Source organism: Alexandromys fortis, unplaced genomic scaffold (genome assembly GCF_014885135.2).
Source record: "Alexandromys fortis isolate MF-2015 unplaced genomic scaffold, M_Fortis_MF-2015_v1.1 scaffold_5, whole genome shotgun sequence".
In the NCBI taxonomy this organism is placed as follows: domain Eukaryota; kingdom Metazoa; phylum Chordata; class Mammalia; order Rodentia; family Cricetidae; genus Alexandromys; species Alexandromys fortis.
Genome location: NW_026067924.1, coordinates 5,492,062 through 5,508,345, shown reverse-complemented (window position 1 = coordinate 5,508,345; position 16,284 = coordinate 5,492,062). Strand labels below are relative to the sequence as shown.

The following is a 16,284-nucleotide window of genomic DNA, read 5'->3' as shown; positions in this document are numbered from 1 at the left end:
AAGGACGAAAAAAGACTTTCCACTGTCTCTACTCCTATTTAATATAGTGCTTGAGTTTCAGCTAGAGCAACAAGATAAGAGAAAGAAATATAGGAATATAAACAAGAAAAAAATTGATGTATTCCTTGGTGGAGATGGCATGGTTCTATGCATAATAAACCCTAAAGACTTCACTAAAACAAAACCAAGAAACAAACAAACAAAAAAAGCCTCTTAGTGTAGATAAATTCAGAAAAGGACCAGGATTCAAAATTAACACACAAAAATCATCGACCTTCCACTACACCAATGAGAAACATACTAAAAAAGAAACCAGGAGAAAAACACATTCACAGCAGTCACCAAAAGCTAAACCACCTGTTAATCAACTGAACTAAGAAAACGAAGGACCTTTCCAAGGAAAACTTTAAACACTGAATAACTGAGGAAAACCCTACAAGATGAAAAGAGCTCCCACTTTCACAGATCAAAAGAATCAATACTGTGAAAATACCCATTCTAACCAGATGCAATATTTAGCCAATCCTAATTAAGGTCCTCGGGCCACTCTTCACAGACAGAAAAATATCTATCTTAAAATTTGTGTGGAAGCAGAAAAGGCCAAAGACAACTGAATCAGTTCTGAATAAAACAAATATATGGTAGTAGTTATTCCTTCCCTATTCTTGGTTTTAAATTATACTACAGAGTCATAGTATTAAAAACGGCATGGTATGGACACAAAAATAGACACATAGATCAGTGGAATAGAATAAAAGATTCACATATAAGTCCAGGTGAGTATAACTACCAGACTTGTGATAAAGAAGCCAAAAAAAATACAGTAAAAAAAAAGACAGCATCTTCAACAAATGGTGTTGAGAAACTCAGACATCAACATGTAAAAGAATGTATTCGTCAACAGATAGGTATGTGTAAGGATTTTCTGAATAAGAGTCCTTAGCACAGGATGTAAGACTAACAGTGTACAAATGAGTCCCATGAAAGTCAAATGTTTCTACACAGCAAACTATAAATCAAGTAAAAAAAATTGCAGAATGGAAGAAAATATCAGCCAGATACACATTTGCTAGAGGATTCCAAACTAGAATACACAAGAAACTACACAAGAAGCAAACAAATAAAAAAACTAAACCCCAAGAAAACAACTCAACTTTTTTAATTGGCCATGGGACTAAATAGAGAGTTGTCAGAAGAATTAGAGATGGCTAGGAGACTTTTAATGGGTGCTCAACACTCTTACATATCAGAGAAATGTGGATTAAAACTACTTCAAGATCCTATTTCACCAAAGTCAGATATGACCAGCATCAGGTATACAAATGGTAACCAATATTGGCATAGAGGTGAGGGAAGAGGAGCAATTTGTACACTGCTGATGGGAATGTAAGCTAGTGTAACCACTTTGTAAATCAGCCAGGCGGCTTCTTCAAAAACTGGAAATAGATCTAGCCATACCATTCTTGGGTATCTACACTAAGGGATCTATGCCCATATGCTACATTCTTGTTAATGGTAGCTCTGTTTATAGTTGGTTGGAAATACAATCATCCTGGATGTCCAACAACTACAAAATGAATAATGAAAACTAAGGTAGAGAAGCACAATGGAATTTTATTCATCTATAAAGAAAAGCAGGAAAGGGGTTCATAGGGCTCTATGCTGAATTATTGTCAGTTAACAGATTCTTAGAGAAGGGAAGGTGTAGTAACTGGTTACACACCCTATAGTGAGCCTATCTGTTTCTGAACCCAAGATCACACAGTCAGCCCTGGTTAGACCCTGTGGTACACAAAACAAAATGTCCTGAGCATGGGAAACAGATGTGTGAGGAAGAAGAAAGACCTTGCGAGGGGGAGAAATGAGCAGGCAAGGTGGAAAGTTACCAGAATCTACAATGTGTGACAATGTCAAAGAACACAATTTATTTATAAAAGCAAACCCCATAAAAGAACAAAAGTGTACAATACTTTAGAGATGCAGGAAAAGCATTGGACTAGGGTTTTAGGACTAAAAGCAGCCACTAAATAAACTAAGGCAGGAAACTTTCTTAGCCCATAAATGCATCTGCGAGAAATCAGTGGATAGTCATCCGGAGCACCAAAAATTTCAAGGAAAGGAAATAACAGGTGTTTATATTGGAAAAGAATTTTAAAATCTCTACTTGGAAGTGACATGATCTTTCAGGGAGAAAGTTTAAGAAACCCACTAAAAGTTTTAGAACAATGAAGTTCAAAGCACACAGACACAGGATCAATATACAAATTAGCTGTACCTCTGTGTACCTGCAGGAAATGATCAACTATGACACATGGAAAAATGACATCATTAGTAATAATACCAAGAGTAGGTGCTTAAGAATAAAGGTAATGAACTAAATAAATTTAATGAGCAGACTTACATACTGAAAATAAAAGACTTTTAAAGTAAAGTAATAAAGACCTGGTAACATGAAAAGACATGTTAGCTTTGTGGATCAGATAACCAATGTCCTTTAAAAAAATCAATATTCCCTAAGTTAATCTACATACTCATCATAACAGCTGCCAAAATCCCCATTGCTTTGTGGACAAAATTACCAAGTTTCCCCTTTAAATTCATCCAACTATGGGACCGCAAAATAACAACCAAAATGACTTGAAAAAAAGTTGGAGGGCTCACATTTGACAATTTCATAACTTATTACGATGCCATAACAGTCAAGACAGAATACAACTGGCATAAGGATGCACATATAAATGAGTGAAATAGAATTGAGTTTCCAAAAATAAACCTTTATGTTACGGCCAATTGATTTTTTATAAAAATGTCGGAATAATTTAAGAGGAAAAGAATAGTCTGATTTGATTTTTTTCCTATAAATAGTGCTTAGATAACTAGGTAACAACTGTTTAAAATCTGAATTCATACCCCTTTATCACATCATGCAAGCACACATACACACACAAACAGGTACACACACATACACACACCATAAACACACACATGAACACAAACATGTGCACGCACACACATACACACACAGGAACATACACATACACACACATGCACACATGTGCACATACACACACAAGTATAAAATATATAATAAACTTGAACTTAAGCACTCTCATATGTGAGTGTGTGTATGGGTAAATGTTTTGTGGGTTCTTCAGAGAGTCCTTTTCACATTTCCATTAACTGCAAAGTATACACCCTACCCTTTCCAGAATCCTTCCTTACTCTTTAAATCTGTCCTTTACCTCTGTCCCTTTATGTGGACTAGTGCCCTGACCTGGACTGAGGTTGGCCCTGTATGATTTTCCAAAGACTATAGCCTCCCTGGTTCATGCAAAAAAATAAAAGCTTCCTTTAACTTTAAATTACTAAGTAAATAAACAAGTCAATAAAGTACACTACATTTGTACAATGTAGGAGGCACAGGAATCATATAATTTTTAAAAATTTTATCCATATGGGTGTTTTGTCTGTGTGTATGTATGTGCATTATGAAGTTCAGAGGAAGGCATCAGATTCCCCTGATTATGGATAGTGTAAGCTGGGAACTGAACATGGGTCCTCTACAAGAGCAGTAAGTGTCCTTAACTGTTGAATCATCTCTCAGTCCTGAGTCATCTAAATTTTTGACCATCTCCTTTGAACATATTCTCCCCTGCCTTTGGAATCTCTTATTAGAGCATTGCAGACAACATTCTGTTGTTCAACTTAACATACAGATCTGAAAACAGATCCAGAAAACTGAGAGTTTGAGGGAGGAAAGGAAGTGGGTGCTTTTACTTCACACTGCCTCTGCTTGGTTTGAGAAGTTAGTGATTTTTGCTATAATAATTGCTTAATAATAATATTTGCCCTAGAAAAGATGGTTACAATTCAATTTGTTATTCCTTTTGGGAATGTTTATATTTGTTAATTTATTGCATAAATAATAAGATATAAATATTTTAAACTGATTTTCCTATAAAACTTTTTAAGAAATCAAAGGTATAAAAGAGATAATGCCGAATGACTCCCCCAAGACCATGAACCACTGTGATTTTTATGCAATTACAATGAAGAGGCAGCTGGCCATAGGCATTGGAATCCTAAACACCATCTTACAGCTATGCCATAATTCATGTAAAGATTTTCATGTCTTCAGTCTGGGTGAGATTCCTTGCATCACTATTAAAGACCCTGGGCCAATGTGTCAAAATTATTGTTAATTTCCTGGGGTAACCGATCACAGAAAAATCTAGGTTTCTGTTCTGTCTGCTCCATGGCTGGTCCTAACAAAGATTTGCTCTGCCTGAATTCACAGGGTGAATCTGAGTTATGATAGCTTTTTGCTTCCACTTCAAATGTTCTAACTTTGGAAAGGGGACAATGATCCCTTTTTACATGTAAGTGAGAGAAGAAATGAGTAGACTTGAGCATCAATTTTCTTAACACTTTAGAATAAGAACAAAATGGTACCCTTTCAACTAGGATCCTAAGAACTAATTTACTGGATATAGTGAGCCAAAGTGATGTCATGGACCATTACAGAATCATAAGGAAGCAGAAGATTCCACTTCAGCTTCCCCCTTCGATACTATAAAAACCTCACTGCTATTTTAGTATGTACACCCTCATTCCAGTTATGACTCCATCTTGATTTGGTGCTAAATGTCTCTTCAAACCACAAGGCTGTGAGTGAAGACGTCAGCTCTGGCTCCTTGCAGCTTCCAACCCAACTTTGGGGATAATAACAGCAGACAGGGGTTGATGAGATGGGTGTTAAAGTTGAACGAAGTCCCAAACTCACCCAGCAGAGAAAATGCTTGTCAGACTTCCAGATGGAGTGCAGCTTCAGCAACCACGACAACACAGCCTGAGATGGGGAAGAAGACTCCAAGAACAGAGTCTCTAAGAATGAGTTCATCTAAGTCTAAACAAATACTTACAAGTCTCCAAACCCATGGGATGAGGAAGTCAAGAGCTACAAGTGAAAAGTGTGTACTAGGGGAAATTTTCTAACTATAAGTGTGCATTTGCATGTTAGATAACCTCTTCACAATGCTGCAGTTCCCTTGGGAAATCAAGCAATGGTTTCCTTGATGTTTGTTAAAATAATCTTGACTTTTAGGTGACTGGAGTAGTATCCTAAAGGAAGATCACACAAGGAAGTAAAAAATGGTGGCACATGTCTCTAAGTTCAACACTTGGGGGTGGAAATGGGTGGGTTAGAAGAAAAAGGTCATTCTCCAGTAGCTTGGATGTCTAAGATTCCAGAGGTAGACTTTAAAATGAAACTTTCAAAGTCTCATTAGGTTTTTTATTATCATTAGGGTTTAGGATCTCAAACACGCATAGAAAGATGAGGGAGGAGGAGGAGGAGGAGGAGGAGAGAGAGAGAGAGAGAGAGAGAGAGAGAGAGAGAGAGAGAGAGAGAGAGAGAGAGAGAGAGGAAGAAGGAGGAGGAGGAGAAAGAAGAGCAGGAGGAGGAGGGAAAGGGAAGGAAGGAGGGAAGGAAGGATGGAGGGAAGGAAGGAAGAATGGAGAGCCAATCCTGCACAAGGCAATTTGACTTGATACGTCAGGCAGAGATATCCAAACAGTGGGATTCACACCTCAGACTTTGCTAGGTGAAAGAGCCAAAGTATACTGATATTATTATATCAGCTACCATCAAAGCCTGCCCCAGGGTGAGTTTGGAGGACTGTGCTCCAGGCCTTTGAACTTTTCCAAACGTGCAGAGAAAGCATGGTTGAAGATGTCATTGCAAGACTTAAAGTCTATGGATATTGCCAAAAAGGACAGGAGCCAAAGGATTATCATTTGGGCAGTCACAGTATCTACTCTAGAAGGACCATAACCTGTAAAAAATAAAAATAAAAGTCTATAGGCTGCTTCAGGACTGGGCATGAGCCTTGTCCACAAAACCCTAGAATCTGCTCATCTTTCTACCACGTCCTGAACTGCTCCTTTTTGTCATGTTGGATGAGATTCCCCATTGCTGCAAATTTTGAGACATATTCTGGGTTTGCTCTACTGTTCCTCTGGTGTGTGTGTGGAGGTGGTGGTGGTGGTGGCGTCTGTGTGTATATGTGTGTGAGTGTGAGTATGTGTGTGTGAGTGTGTGTATGTGTGTGTCTGTAGATCAGAAGTCAACACTAAATGTTTTCTGCAATCACTCACCACCTTACATTTTGAGACAGAGTCTCTTATTGATCCTGGAAGTGGCTTGAATTACTGGGCAGCAAGTCCCTGGGCTTCTCCTGTCCCTGTCTCCCAAAGGTTACTTTTGTAAAGTGGTGGAACTCTGAACTTGGTTCTCACACTTGCACAGCCAGGGTGTCACAGACTGAGCATCTTCCTGTCCCTCTCTGTATTCTTTTTTCTCTCCAGTACTACATTCTAAACTATCAGTTATTGTTGACCGAAGCTGCTTGTTTGTTTCCCGGTCACCCAGACCAAAAATCATCACACAGAAGCTATATTATTACAACACTGCTTGACCTATTTACTCACACTTCTTATTGGTTAGCTCTTATATCTTAAATTAATCCATTTCTATTCATTTGTGTATTGCCACGTGGTTGTGGCCTACAGGTAAGGTTCCATCCAGCATCTGGCGTCTGGTGTCTGTCTTCTGTGCCAGCTATATGGCTTCTTCCTGACACAGCCTACTTTCTCTATGTATCTTTTCCAGTCTGGCTATATTCTGTTAAGTCACTGGCCAAAAGCAGCTTCTTTATTAACCAATGGCAATAAAAACATATTTATAGCATACAGAGGGGAATCCCCATATCAAATCATCTTTGTAGCATCTTCAACACAAGCATGATTGTTTTTTCTAGGAGCTTTAACTCATGCTTAGCAGTAGGTATGATTTTCTTGCCTCCAGCTACCCATGTTTCCAAGTAAAAACAATGGTTCAGGTATGAAAGGCACTTAGTCTAAACAGCAATCAAAATAAATTTGAAGAAAATTTTCAAATAAATCAAGCTTTTTCAAGGATATAAAATTCCTGTTATTAACAGAAGCATACAAGATTCCAAAATTTCATTTAAACTCCTCCGGGTTTAATGCCTTGACTGCTTTATTGTAGCTATACCTCACTTTTTTCTTTTATTGAAAAGATTCTTTCCTCATACAATATATCCTTATTATAGTTCCTCCTTTCTCAAATCCTCCAGTTCTTCCCCCACCTGCCCTTCCCTCCAGATCCACTCCCTTTCTGTCTCTCATTTTTAAAGAACAATTTCTAAGAGATAACAATCAAACATGACAAAATAAAATATAATAAGATGAAGCCAAAAACTATCATATCAAAGTCGGGCATGGCAACCCAACAGGAGGGAAAGAATCCCAAGAGCGGAAACAAGAGTCAGACCCACTCATTCTACCAGTCAGGAGTTCCATAAACACGCTAAATTAAAAGCTGTCATATGTATTCAGAGGACCCAGTGCAGACCTATGCAGGCCCTGTGCTTGCTGCTTCGGTTTCTCTAAGGCTCATATGCACCTTGGTTAGTTGATTCAAAAGGTTTTATTTTCCCGGTGTCCTCCATCCCCTCTTGTTCTTGCAATCTTTCTGCCTCCTCTTCCATGGGATGATTCCTTGAACTCTGAGGGGAAGGATTTGATGCAGACCTCCAATTTATGCAGACTCTCTCTGCATAATGTTTAGCGGTGGGTCTCACGTCTGTTCCTATCGGCTGCCAGACGAAGTCTCTCTGGTGATGACTGAATCTGGCACTGATCTATGAGTTTACTTGAATACCATTAGGAATCATTTTATTGATGTTTTTATAGCAGTAGTATTTGGTTTTACCCTAGGTCTCTGGACTATCTAGTCTCTGGTTCTTGGTTATTGAAACCATGTCAGTTCCTTCTCATGAAATAAACCGCAGGTCAAATTGGACATTGGTTGGCTATGCCCACAAGTTCTGTGCCAGCATTGCCTTAGCAGTGCCCTTAGTGGGATTTCTAGGGTCACTTACATATACTATCATATCATCTACAGATAACAATACTTCGACCTGTTCCTTTCCAATTTATATCCCCTGATCTTCTTCAGTGTTCTTACTGTTCTAGCTGAAAAAACAAACAAACAAACAAACAAACAAACAAACAAATAAATAAATAAATAAATAAATAACTTCAAGTACTTATGGATGAAGGGGACACAACCTTGTCTTGCTCCTAATTTTAGGGAAAATGTTTTGCATTTTTCTTCATTTAAAATGAAATTAATTTTGGGCTCACTGTAAACTTCCTTTATTATGTTGAAGTATGTTCCTTATATCTCTGGTCTCTCTAGAACTTCCATCATAGAGAGATGTTGGCTTTTGTCAAAGACTTCTTCTGCCTGGCTACAAGAGAAGGCCGGTTGATATTTCACATCCTCACTACTCTGAGTCCTCGTTAGGATCACCTTCATAGGTTCCAGAATTTTCTACTTCACCAGGTTAATCCACCCCCCCCCCAATTCCAGCTGTCTCTCCCCACACTCTCTCCCTCCATCTAATCTACCCCGACCTGATTTCCTCCCACTCTCACCTGCAACCACCTCCAGTCTGCATCCTAAAATCTTTTCTATTCCCCCCTGCAAGGAAGATTCCTGGATCTCCCCACACCCTTCCTCTTAAGCTAACCTTTCTGGGTCTATAGGTTGTAGCTCAGTTATTATTTATTTAATGGTTGATATCCCCTTATAAGTGAATACATACCATATCTGTATTTCTGAGTCTGGGTCATCTCACATGGGATGATATTTTCTAGTTCCATTCATTTGCCTGCAAATTTCTTGATGTCATTTTTAATAGCTGAGTAATACTTCATTGTGCAAAGGTGCGACATTTTCTTCATCCACTCTTCTATTGCTGGACATCCGTGTTGTTTCCAATTTGGGGTTATTATCAGTAAAGTCACAATGAACATTACTGAGTGAGTGTCTCTACAGTAGGACTGAGCATCTTTTGGGTGGTATGCCCAGGTGGTATAACTGGGTCTTGAGGTAGATCAATTCCCAATTTCTGAAGAGCTGCCATGTTGATTTACACAGTAGCTCTACATGTTTGCACTTCCACCAGCAGTGGAAAAGTGTTCCCCTTGCTCTACATTCTCATCAACATGAGCTGTGGTTGTGTTGATCTTAGCCATTCTGACAGGTGTCAAATGGAAACTCAAGTAAACTAAAAGATACTCCAGAAGCTTTTGAAAGGTTGATGAATGCAGTCAGGGGGCAGAAATAGTTTCTCCTACTGTGCTTACAGAACTTTGAAGAGAGTCACCCTAATGGCTTCCAGTTATCAGTTAGTACTGTGTTTAGCATGGTGGTGCACCTGCTTTTTTTATGTACAGAAGATGGATATAGAACTGGTTCATGAAACACAAGGCAAGTAGACAACCACCAAAATATTCAGACTGTGGTGGCCCTCTAAATATAATGAAGCACAGAGAAAAACAAACACCTGCACTCACACATCTATCAAAATTAGCTTGCAGAATCAATGGGCAAAAAAAGAAATAACATTTTTAGCCTTGTTTATTTTTTCATAGAACTCTGGGCTTATTTATTCGTTTGGAGGTATCAAAATAAAAGGTATTTTTTATTCTAACCACAGAAATATAGTTAGAAATGAAACAACAAGTTATTAAATGTCTACTCTAGAGAAATACAAAATAAATAAGACATGGATCTCGGCCTTGGGTTCTTATACACTAAGGAAATTAAACACACACTCATGAAATAATTCGAGAGGATGAAAATGTGCAAGTAGAAAATAATGCTGGCAGCAATCCATGGAGGGAAACAAGTCCCGTGCAAGGCAAATCACCCACCCAGGAAGGACAGAGCTTTTGCTTGATGCTGGGAACCCAATCCGAGGCTAGCACTGTGCTTCTATGTGCTAGTCCCACACTTGGGTAAACTGACAAGCAGGGCTGGGAAACTTTCCCATTTTAAGGTAGGAATTTGTCATTTGCTCTGGTTATCTGCAAATTACTTTCAGTAAAGGTTATCTTAATTGTTGAGCTTAGACTGTTGGCGAGTTAATTTAAATGATTTCTCGTTCCAAGTTCGAATAGGTACTTTGGAATTTGTACTTTGACTTTTGTGTTTGTCAGTTTTCTATAATTGAAACAAAATGCCAGATTTGACCAAGGATTTTTAAAAAGCTTTATACATTTTTAGATTGTGTGTGTGCGTGTGCGTGTGTGTGTGGTGCATGCACACACATGCCATGGCACATGTGTGGAAGACAGAGGATAACTTGTGAGAGTCATTTTTCTCCCTCCATGTGAGTTGCAGGATACAGGCCATGAGTCTCACAGGCCCAGATAAAGAGCTCTTAAGCATAAGGGAGTTATTTGACAATGGGGCCGTGGGTCCTAATCAGTTGGCCCTCTGGCTTTGGGCCTGCTGTAAGCCACCAAATCGTAGATGAAGTGAATGGTGAGACAAGACTACTATCCTCATGGTTAAATGCAGAAGAGAGTGAGGAAGAGGCCAGGACTCCTGACTCCCCATCATCAAGAACTCTGCCCCCAACAACCCAACTTCCTTCCAGTGGACTCTGCATCTTGGGCTTCTACTGTCTCCCTATTGGACAGTGCCCTCTAGACCAGGTTTTAACATATTTGGTGGGCTTTTAGGAAATAGTCAGACTATAGCAAATTGGATTTGTACAACTTCTTAGCCTTAATATATAATGGAGAATTAAGTAAAGGCAGGAAGTGTGAGAAGAATAGAAGGAATGGGCTTTAGGAAAAGGGGGAGTAATACAGCAAGATCAGCAACTGAACACACGTAATCACTATTCTCTCATGGAGCCTGGAATTCTGAGCTGGATGCATGCTCTTCACATCTGCTCTTCAAGGAAAGGAAATATCTGTGGTCTTTTTAATATAATTGATCCTCATAAGCTCAGAGCAAGTGGCACCATAAGGAGATGTCCTGGTTGGAGTAGGCACAGCCTTGTTGGAGGAAGTGTGGGGGCAGATTTGAGGTCTCCCATGCTCAAACTATACCCAGTGTGGACGCAGACTTCTTGCTGCCTGCAGATGAAGATGTAGAACTCTCAGGTCCTATCCCAGCACCATGTCTGCCTGCATGCTACCTTGCTTCTCGCCATGATGATAGTGGATTAAACCCCTAAACTGTAAGTGAGCCACCACAATTAAATGTTTGCCTTTAGAAGAGGTCTCACCCTCTCTGAAGAATGGCGGGGGGGGGGTGGAGCAGGAGGAGAGGAGGAACAGGGAATTGGGATTGGTACGTAAAATAAAAAAGATTGCTTTTAAAAATAAAATAAAAAAGTTGACCAAAAAGAAAAAAAAAAAGAGTTGTGGTCATGGTATCTCTTCACAGCATTAGAAACCCTAACTAAGCCACTGCCTTGCTGTCTTTGTGGGGTGAGTGGATAATAGCCCTGGATATGAGGCATAATCAGATAGAACTTTGTCACTGGCAAGCTGCCTGTAAGTTCAGCTATAAGCAAAGCCACACAAGAACATCAGATGTGTAACTGGATTCAGTCCTGTGCAAAGCTGAGTTAATGTAGGAGACTCTGTTATCAGAGACTGGGAGGCCTTGATCCTAGCGAGTCCACTGCCGCCAGGGACTTTTGACCTTCTCAGCACCAGCTAGAAAATTCTTACTCTACCATTATGGAAAACAGGTTTTGAACTGGGGTACGTTTTGAACTGGGGCAACGTTGGTTACAGGATATTACTTTTCAGTTAGACAGGAAAAATAATTTTAAATTTATTAAAGGAGCGGGGACCACAGATTTGAAAGGGACTATGGGAGGGTCTAGAGGGGGAAATAATGTAAATGCCATACACATGCATGAAATTTTATAAATAAAATATTTTAAAAGAGAAGAGCAGTCACCACTATAGGCTCCCACCTCTATGATGTTTTTCTCAAGTATCTGGGGCCAAGTAAATGTGGACTGACCCCTCTCCAACCAGGAATCAAAATAAATATTTTCTCCCTTGAATTATTCACATCAGGCATTCAGCCATAGCAACTAGAAAGCTCACTGCAGCACAGAGTTCTTAAATATTTAGCCCACTGTGCTTCCAATACATACACTTTGAAAAAGATGACGTCATGTTGAAATTGTGTTTGATTTGCCTATGCCTTGGAAATAGCCTCAAAGGAGACCAAGTTGTGGTGGGAACTTAATAAATGGAAGGAGTTGCTCCTTATTTTTTACCTCCTCTTGTCACCAAACAGAAGAGCTACTGCTTTCCTTGGTGGGGACTGGTTCAGATGTGACCACTCTGAGTGATGAGTGTTTAGATGGCAGGTCAACCATGAGCAGCTGTAGCAACCTAGTGAGTCACTCCCTTCAGACGCCCAAACCATGCCATCACCCAGGCCCTGCTCATGCATCACCCAGACCTTGCCTCCATAATGTGGAAGGCCAGACGGCTTGTTCACAGACTCCTTCTCAATAGAACTGCTCTGTTTACAGCTGGGCGGGTGATAGACTTTGCCTGTATGTACTGATTCATCCTCAGCCTTATGCTGCCTCTCATTTGGCTCTTATTTCCCATTGAATATCTATTTGCCCTGCATTTCCTATGGAGAGCATCACCCTTTTCCAGCATCCTGGTTGAATCGTGTGTTCCCTCTTATTCTACCAAGCATAGGCTCTAACATGATATAAATCAGGGAAGAGAGAGATGTCTTTTCTGCATGTATCAGTTTTGCCTGTTGGGCATACTCAGGTCATAACCCCTGGCAGTTACCAAATGATGCATGGGCAAGTTCCTGAGGAGCAGAAAACACTCAGGAAGGAAGGAAGTTAAGCAGGGTGGTGGTGATGTACACCCTTAATCCCTGCACTTGGCAGAGGCAAGCTGATTTCTGTGAGTTTGAAGACAGTCTGGGCTACAGAGCCACTTCCAGTGCATCTAGAGCTGTTACACAGAGAAGCCCTGTCTCAAAAGAAATAAAATAAAATAAAATATGGGGAGGAAGCCTGCTTTGGGTTCAACACTCCATTCTATTAGTTTCATGGAAACCCATGTGCAAATTTCTTAGATTTACAGCTGGTGACGATTTTATTCCCACCCTCACAGAAGAATAATGGTCTTAAGAAGATCAAACACACACTGTGATTATAATAACACCTTTCACAAATGCAATGCACTCATGGTTAAAAACAGAAATGATTAAGAAAGTCTAAATACAATGATACAGAAACCCAAACAAACCACAGCACATGTTATTATTCAGTTATAGAAGAGCTGAAAAGAATTCATGCCTATCTAATTAATCTAATCTTGGTCCATCACTCTAGAGATGTTACTTCATTCTGATAACCTTCTAGAGAGAATATTTCATGGTTACTTACCAGTGTCCCCAACAACAACATTCATGCTGATACTGAACAAGACAGACATGGATCTCTACAGTTATTCTAGTAGTCAACCTATTTTCTTCCCCTACAGTGATGGTTTAATGAGGAATGTTTTCTATGGCTTTGGCATTTGAACACTTGCCCTCTAGTTAGTGATGCTGTCTGGGAAGGTTTAGGAGAGACAGCGTTGCTGGAAAGAGTAAGTCACTGGCAGAGAGATTTCAGAGCCCATAGATTTACCCTACTTTCATTTTGCTTTCTCTGCTTCATGTTTTCAGTTGAAGGTGTGACCTCCCAAATTTCTGATGCCATGCCTGTCACTTGCTCTCACACCTTTGTAACATGAGGACTCTTATCCCTCTGGATCCTTAAGGCAAACTTTCTCCCTAAACGGCTGTGGCCATGAGATTTTATTACAACAAAAGAAAAGTAACTAGTACAGAAGCTCATACCAGAGAGGGGGCTGTTGCCGGGAAGAATCTGGTCATGCTGCTTTTCGAGGAATGTGGAAGATCTGAGAATCTGGGGCTAGAAAAGAAATGGAAGGCTGTAAATAGAGCTCAGTGGGGACACTGTGATGAGATCCTGAAAGAGAATTGTGCTGAGAAAAGTGCACTGAAGAGACCCAGCTCATCAGTGTGCAGAGGAAAGCAGACTTTAAAAAAAAAAATTGATTAGAGATCATTCTCAATAAAGTAGCTGCCTTCTGCCTTTGTCCTAAGAACTTGTCTGAGGCTAAATTAAAATTTAATTTTTCTTTGGTGAAGAAAAAAAAACATTCTTTTTAAAACTTTTAAATTACATGTGTTGATTTTATTTTATATGTGTTTTGTTTGCAAGTATGTATGTGTAACACATGCATGCTTGATTCCCACAGAAGTCAGAAGAGGGCAGTGGATGCCCTGGAATTAGAGTTATACATGGTTGTGAACCACCATATGGGTTCTAAAAGTCAAACTTGGCTTCTCTGCAAGAGTAAAAACTGCTCCCAACCACTAAACCATCTATCTCTCCAGACCTTAGTGAAGGAAATTTCGAGAGTTCATAATATTGAGTCTATAGAGTGATTATCATTGCTTATTCAGGTCTACAGTGAAACAAGTGGCGCAGAAAGAAAAAATCTATAGTTTGGAGAAAAAAGAGCACTGGGTAGCTGACTTAATGCACCCCCCAAGAATGTGCTGGAAGAGAGGCTGTACTTTCTAAGGAGATTAGCATCATTAAGGAGAGGCCTTCTACTAACTGAAATAGGAAAAAGTACCTAGAGACCAAAACCACACCCAGCTAAGCCTCCAGCTTGAAGAAGAAAACTGTAGTGAATTCTAATTGATCTTAATAATAAAAACCAAGGAGTCAGATATTAGGGCATAAATTCTGAACAAACAGAGATGCAGAGCTGCCCAGCCACTAGTTCTTACCTCTACTATGTCTTCAGACCGAATGAAGTATCCTGCCTCTACAAGTTCTCAGACGGAACGCCATCTCTAAGAAACCTAAGACTGAATCTTGAGCTCCTATCTCCTCCTGTTTTGTTTTCCTCTCTCCACCCAACCGTATCACTTTACTTCTTTGGTGTGGGAGTGTCATATATCAATCTGTTGATTTCATTGGTTAAGCAATAAAGAAACTGCTTGGCTGGCCCTGATAGGTTAAAACATAGGTGGGAGGAGTAAACAGAAGAGAATGCTGGGAGGAAGAGGAAGTGAGGTAAGACTCCTCAGACAGACTCCATAGCTCCTCTCAGAGACACACGCAATGAAGCTCCGACCCAGGATGGACGTAGGCTAGAATCTTCCTGGTAAGCGCACCTTGGGGTGCTTACACACATTATTAGAAATGGGCTAAATTAATATGTGAGAATTAGCCTAGAAGAGGCTAGATAGAAATGGGCCAAGCAGTCTTTAAATGAATACAGTTTGTGTGTTGTTATTTCAGGCATAAGCTAGCAGGCAGCTGGGGTGTTGGGGACGCAGCCCCGCCGCTCTTATTTCAATACTTCTTCACCTCCCTAGTGCTGGGTTTAAAAGTGTGATTCACCACCGCTTGACTCTGTTTCCCTTTTAGGCTGATTCAATCTCAGATAGCCCAGAGTGGCCTTGAACTCACAGAGATCCATCTGTCTCTGACTTCTTAACGTTGGGGTTAAAAATGTGTGCCACCACCGCCTGTCTTCTATGGCTTACTCAGCACTCTGATCTTCAGACAAGCTTTATTTGTTAAAGCACAAACAAAACATCTGCACAGAAAACCTGAGGCAAGCCGGGCTCTGGTGGTGCATGCCTTTAATCCCAGCACTTGGGAGGCAGAGGCAGATGGATCTCTGGGAGTTCGAGGCCAGCCTGGTCTACAAGAGCTAGTTCCAGGACAGGCACCAAAGCTACAGAGAAACCCTGTCTCAAAAAAAAAAAAAAAAAGAAAAGAAAAGAAAAAAGAAAAGAAAACCTGATGCAATTTCTGCTCCTAGAAAGCAATGATACAATTCACAGTGAATGTATTTCAAGGCAGCTAGCTAGGGCCCTAGTGAGCAAGCAAACTGGGGTGGTTGAATGTGAGGTGGCCAGTGGGGAGCCCCAAACTCCAGACCCTGAGGGAACGACTGCCTTTTGGTGCGCTCAGCTCAGGGGTGCTCCCTGCCTTACACAAACTTCACTGTTTCACAGGGCTGCACAGGTGACTTAGCCCTTCACAGTTTTTATTTCTCCCAATCCTCATAACAATATTGTGCCAGAAGTATTTTTATGATTAGGTTTATTGTGCAGATAATGAAGGTTGGAGTAAGCTACTGGATTCTCCAATGTTCCAGAGGTAATGGCAACACACGTTTCTATTCATGAGCCCCCCCCCTTTTTTTTTTTTTTTTTTTTTTTTTTTGCCTGACAATCCTTGCTAAGTAGCTGCACCACTGTCCTGTAGCAGAGCAGGAAACGGACCCGGGAAGCAAAGG

General features: G+C 40.2%; 1 protein-coding gene across 4 annotated transcripts in view; it reads right to left on the bottom strand.

Annotated features, from left to right (window-relative positions):
- F13a1 (coagulation factor XIII A chain) overlaps positions 1-16,284 on the bottom strand; it is a 406,032-nt gene that overhangs the window by 279,021 nt on the left and 110,727 nt on the right. For 2 of the 4 annotated variants that reach the window (XM_050142343.1, XM_050142344.1), the window contains one exon: positions 13,793-13,868. The exons of the other annotated variants lie outside the window; for them this stretch is intronic. In XM_050142343.1, the coding sequence (XP_049998300.1) occupies positions 13,793-13,868 (76 nt within the window). The remainder of the gene's footprint in view (positions 1-13,792; positions 13,869-16,284) is intronic. 4 annotated transcript variants of the gene reach the window in all.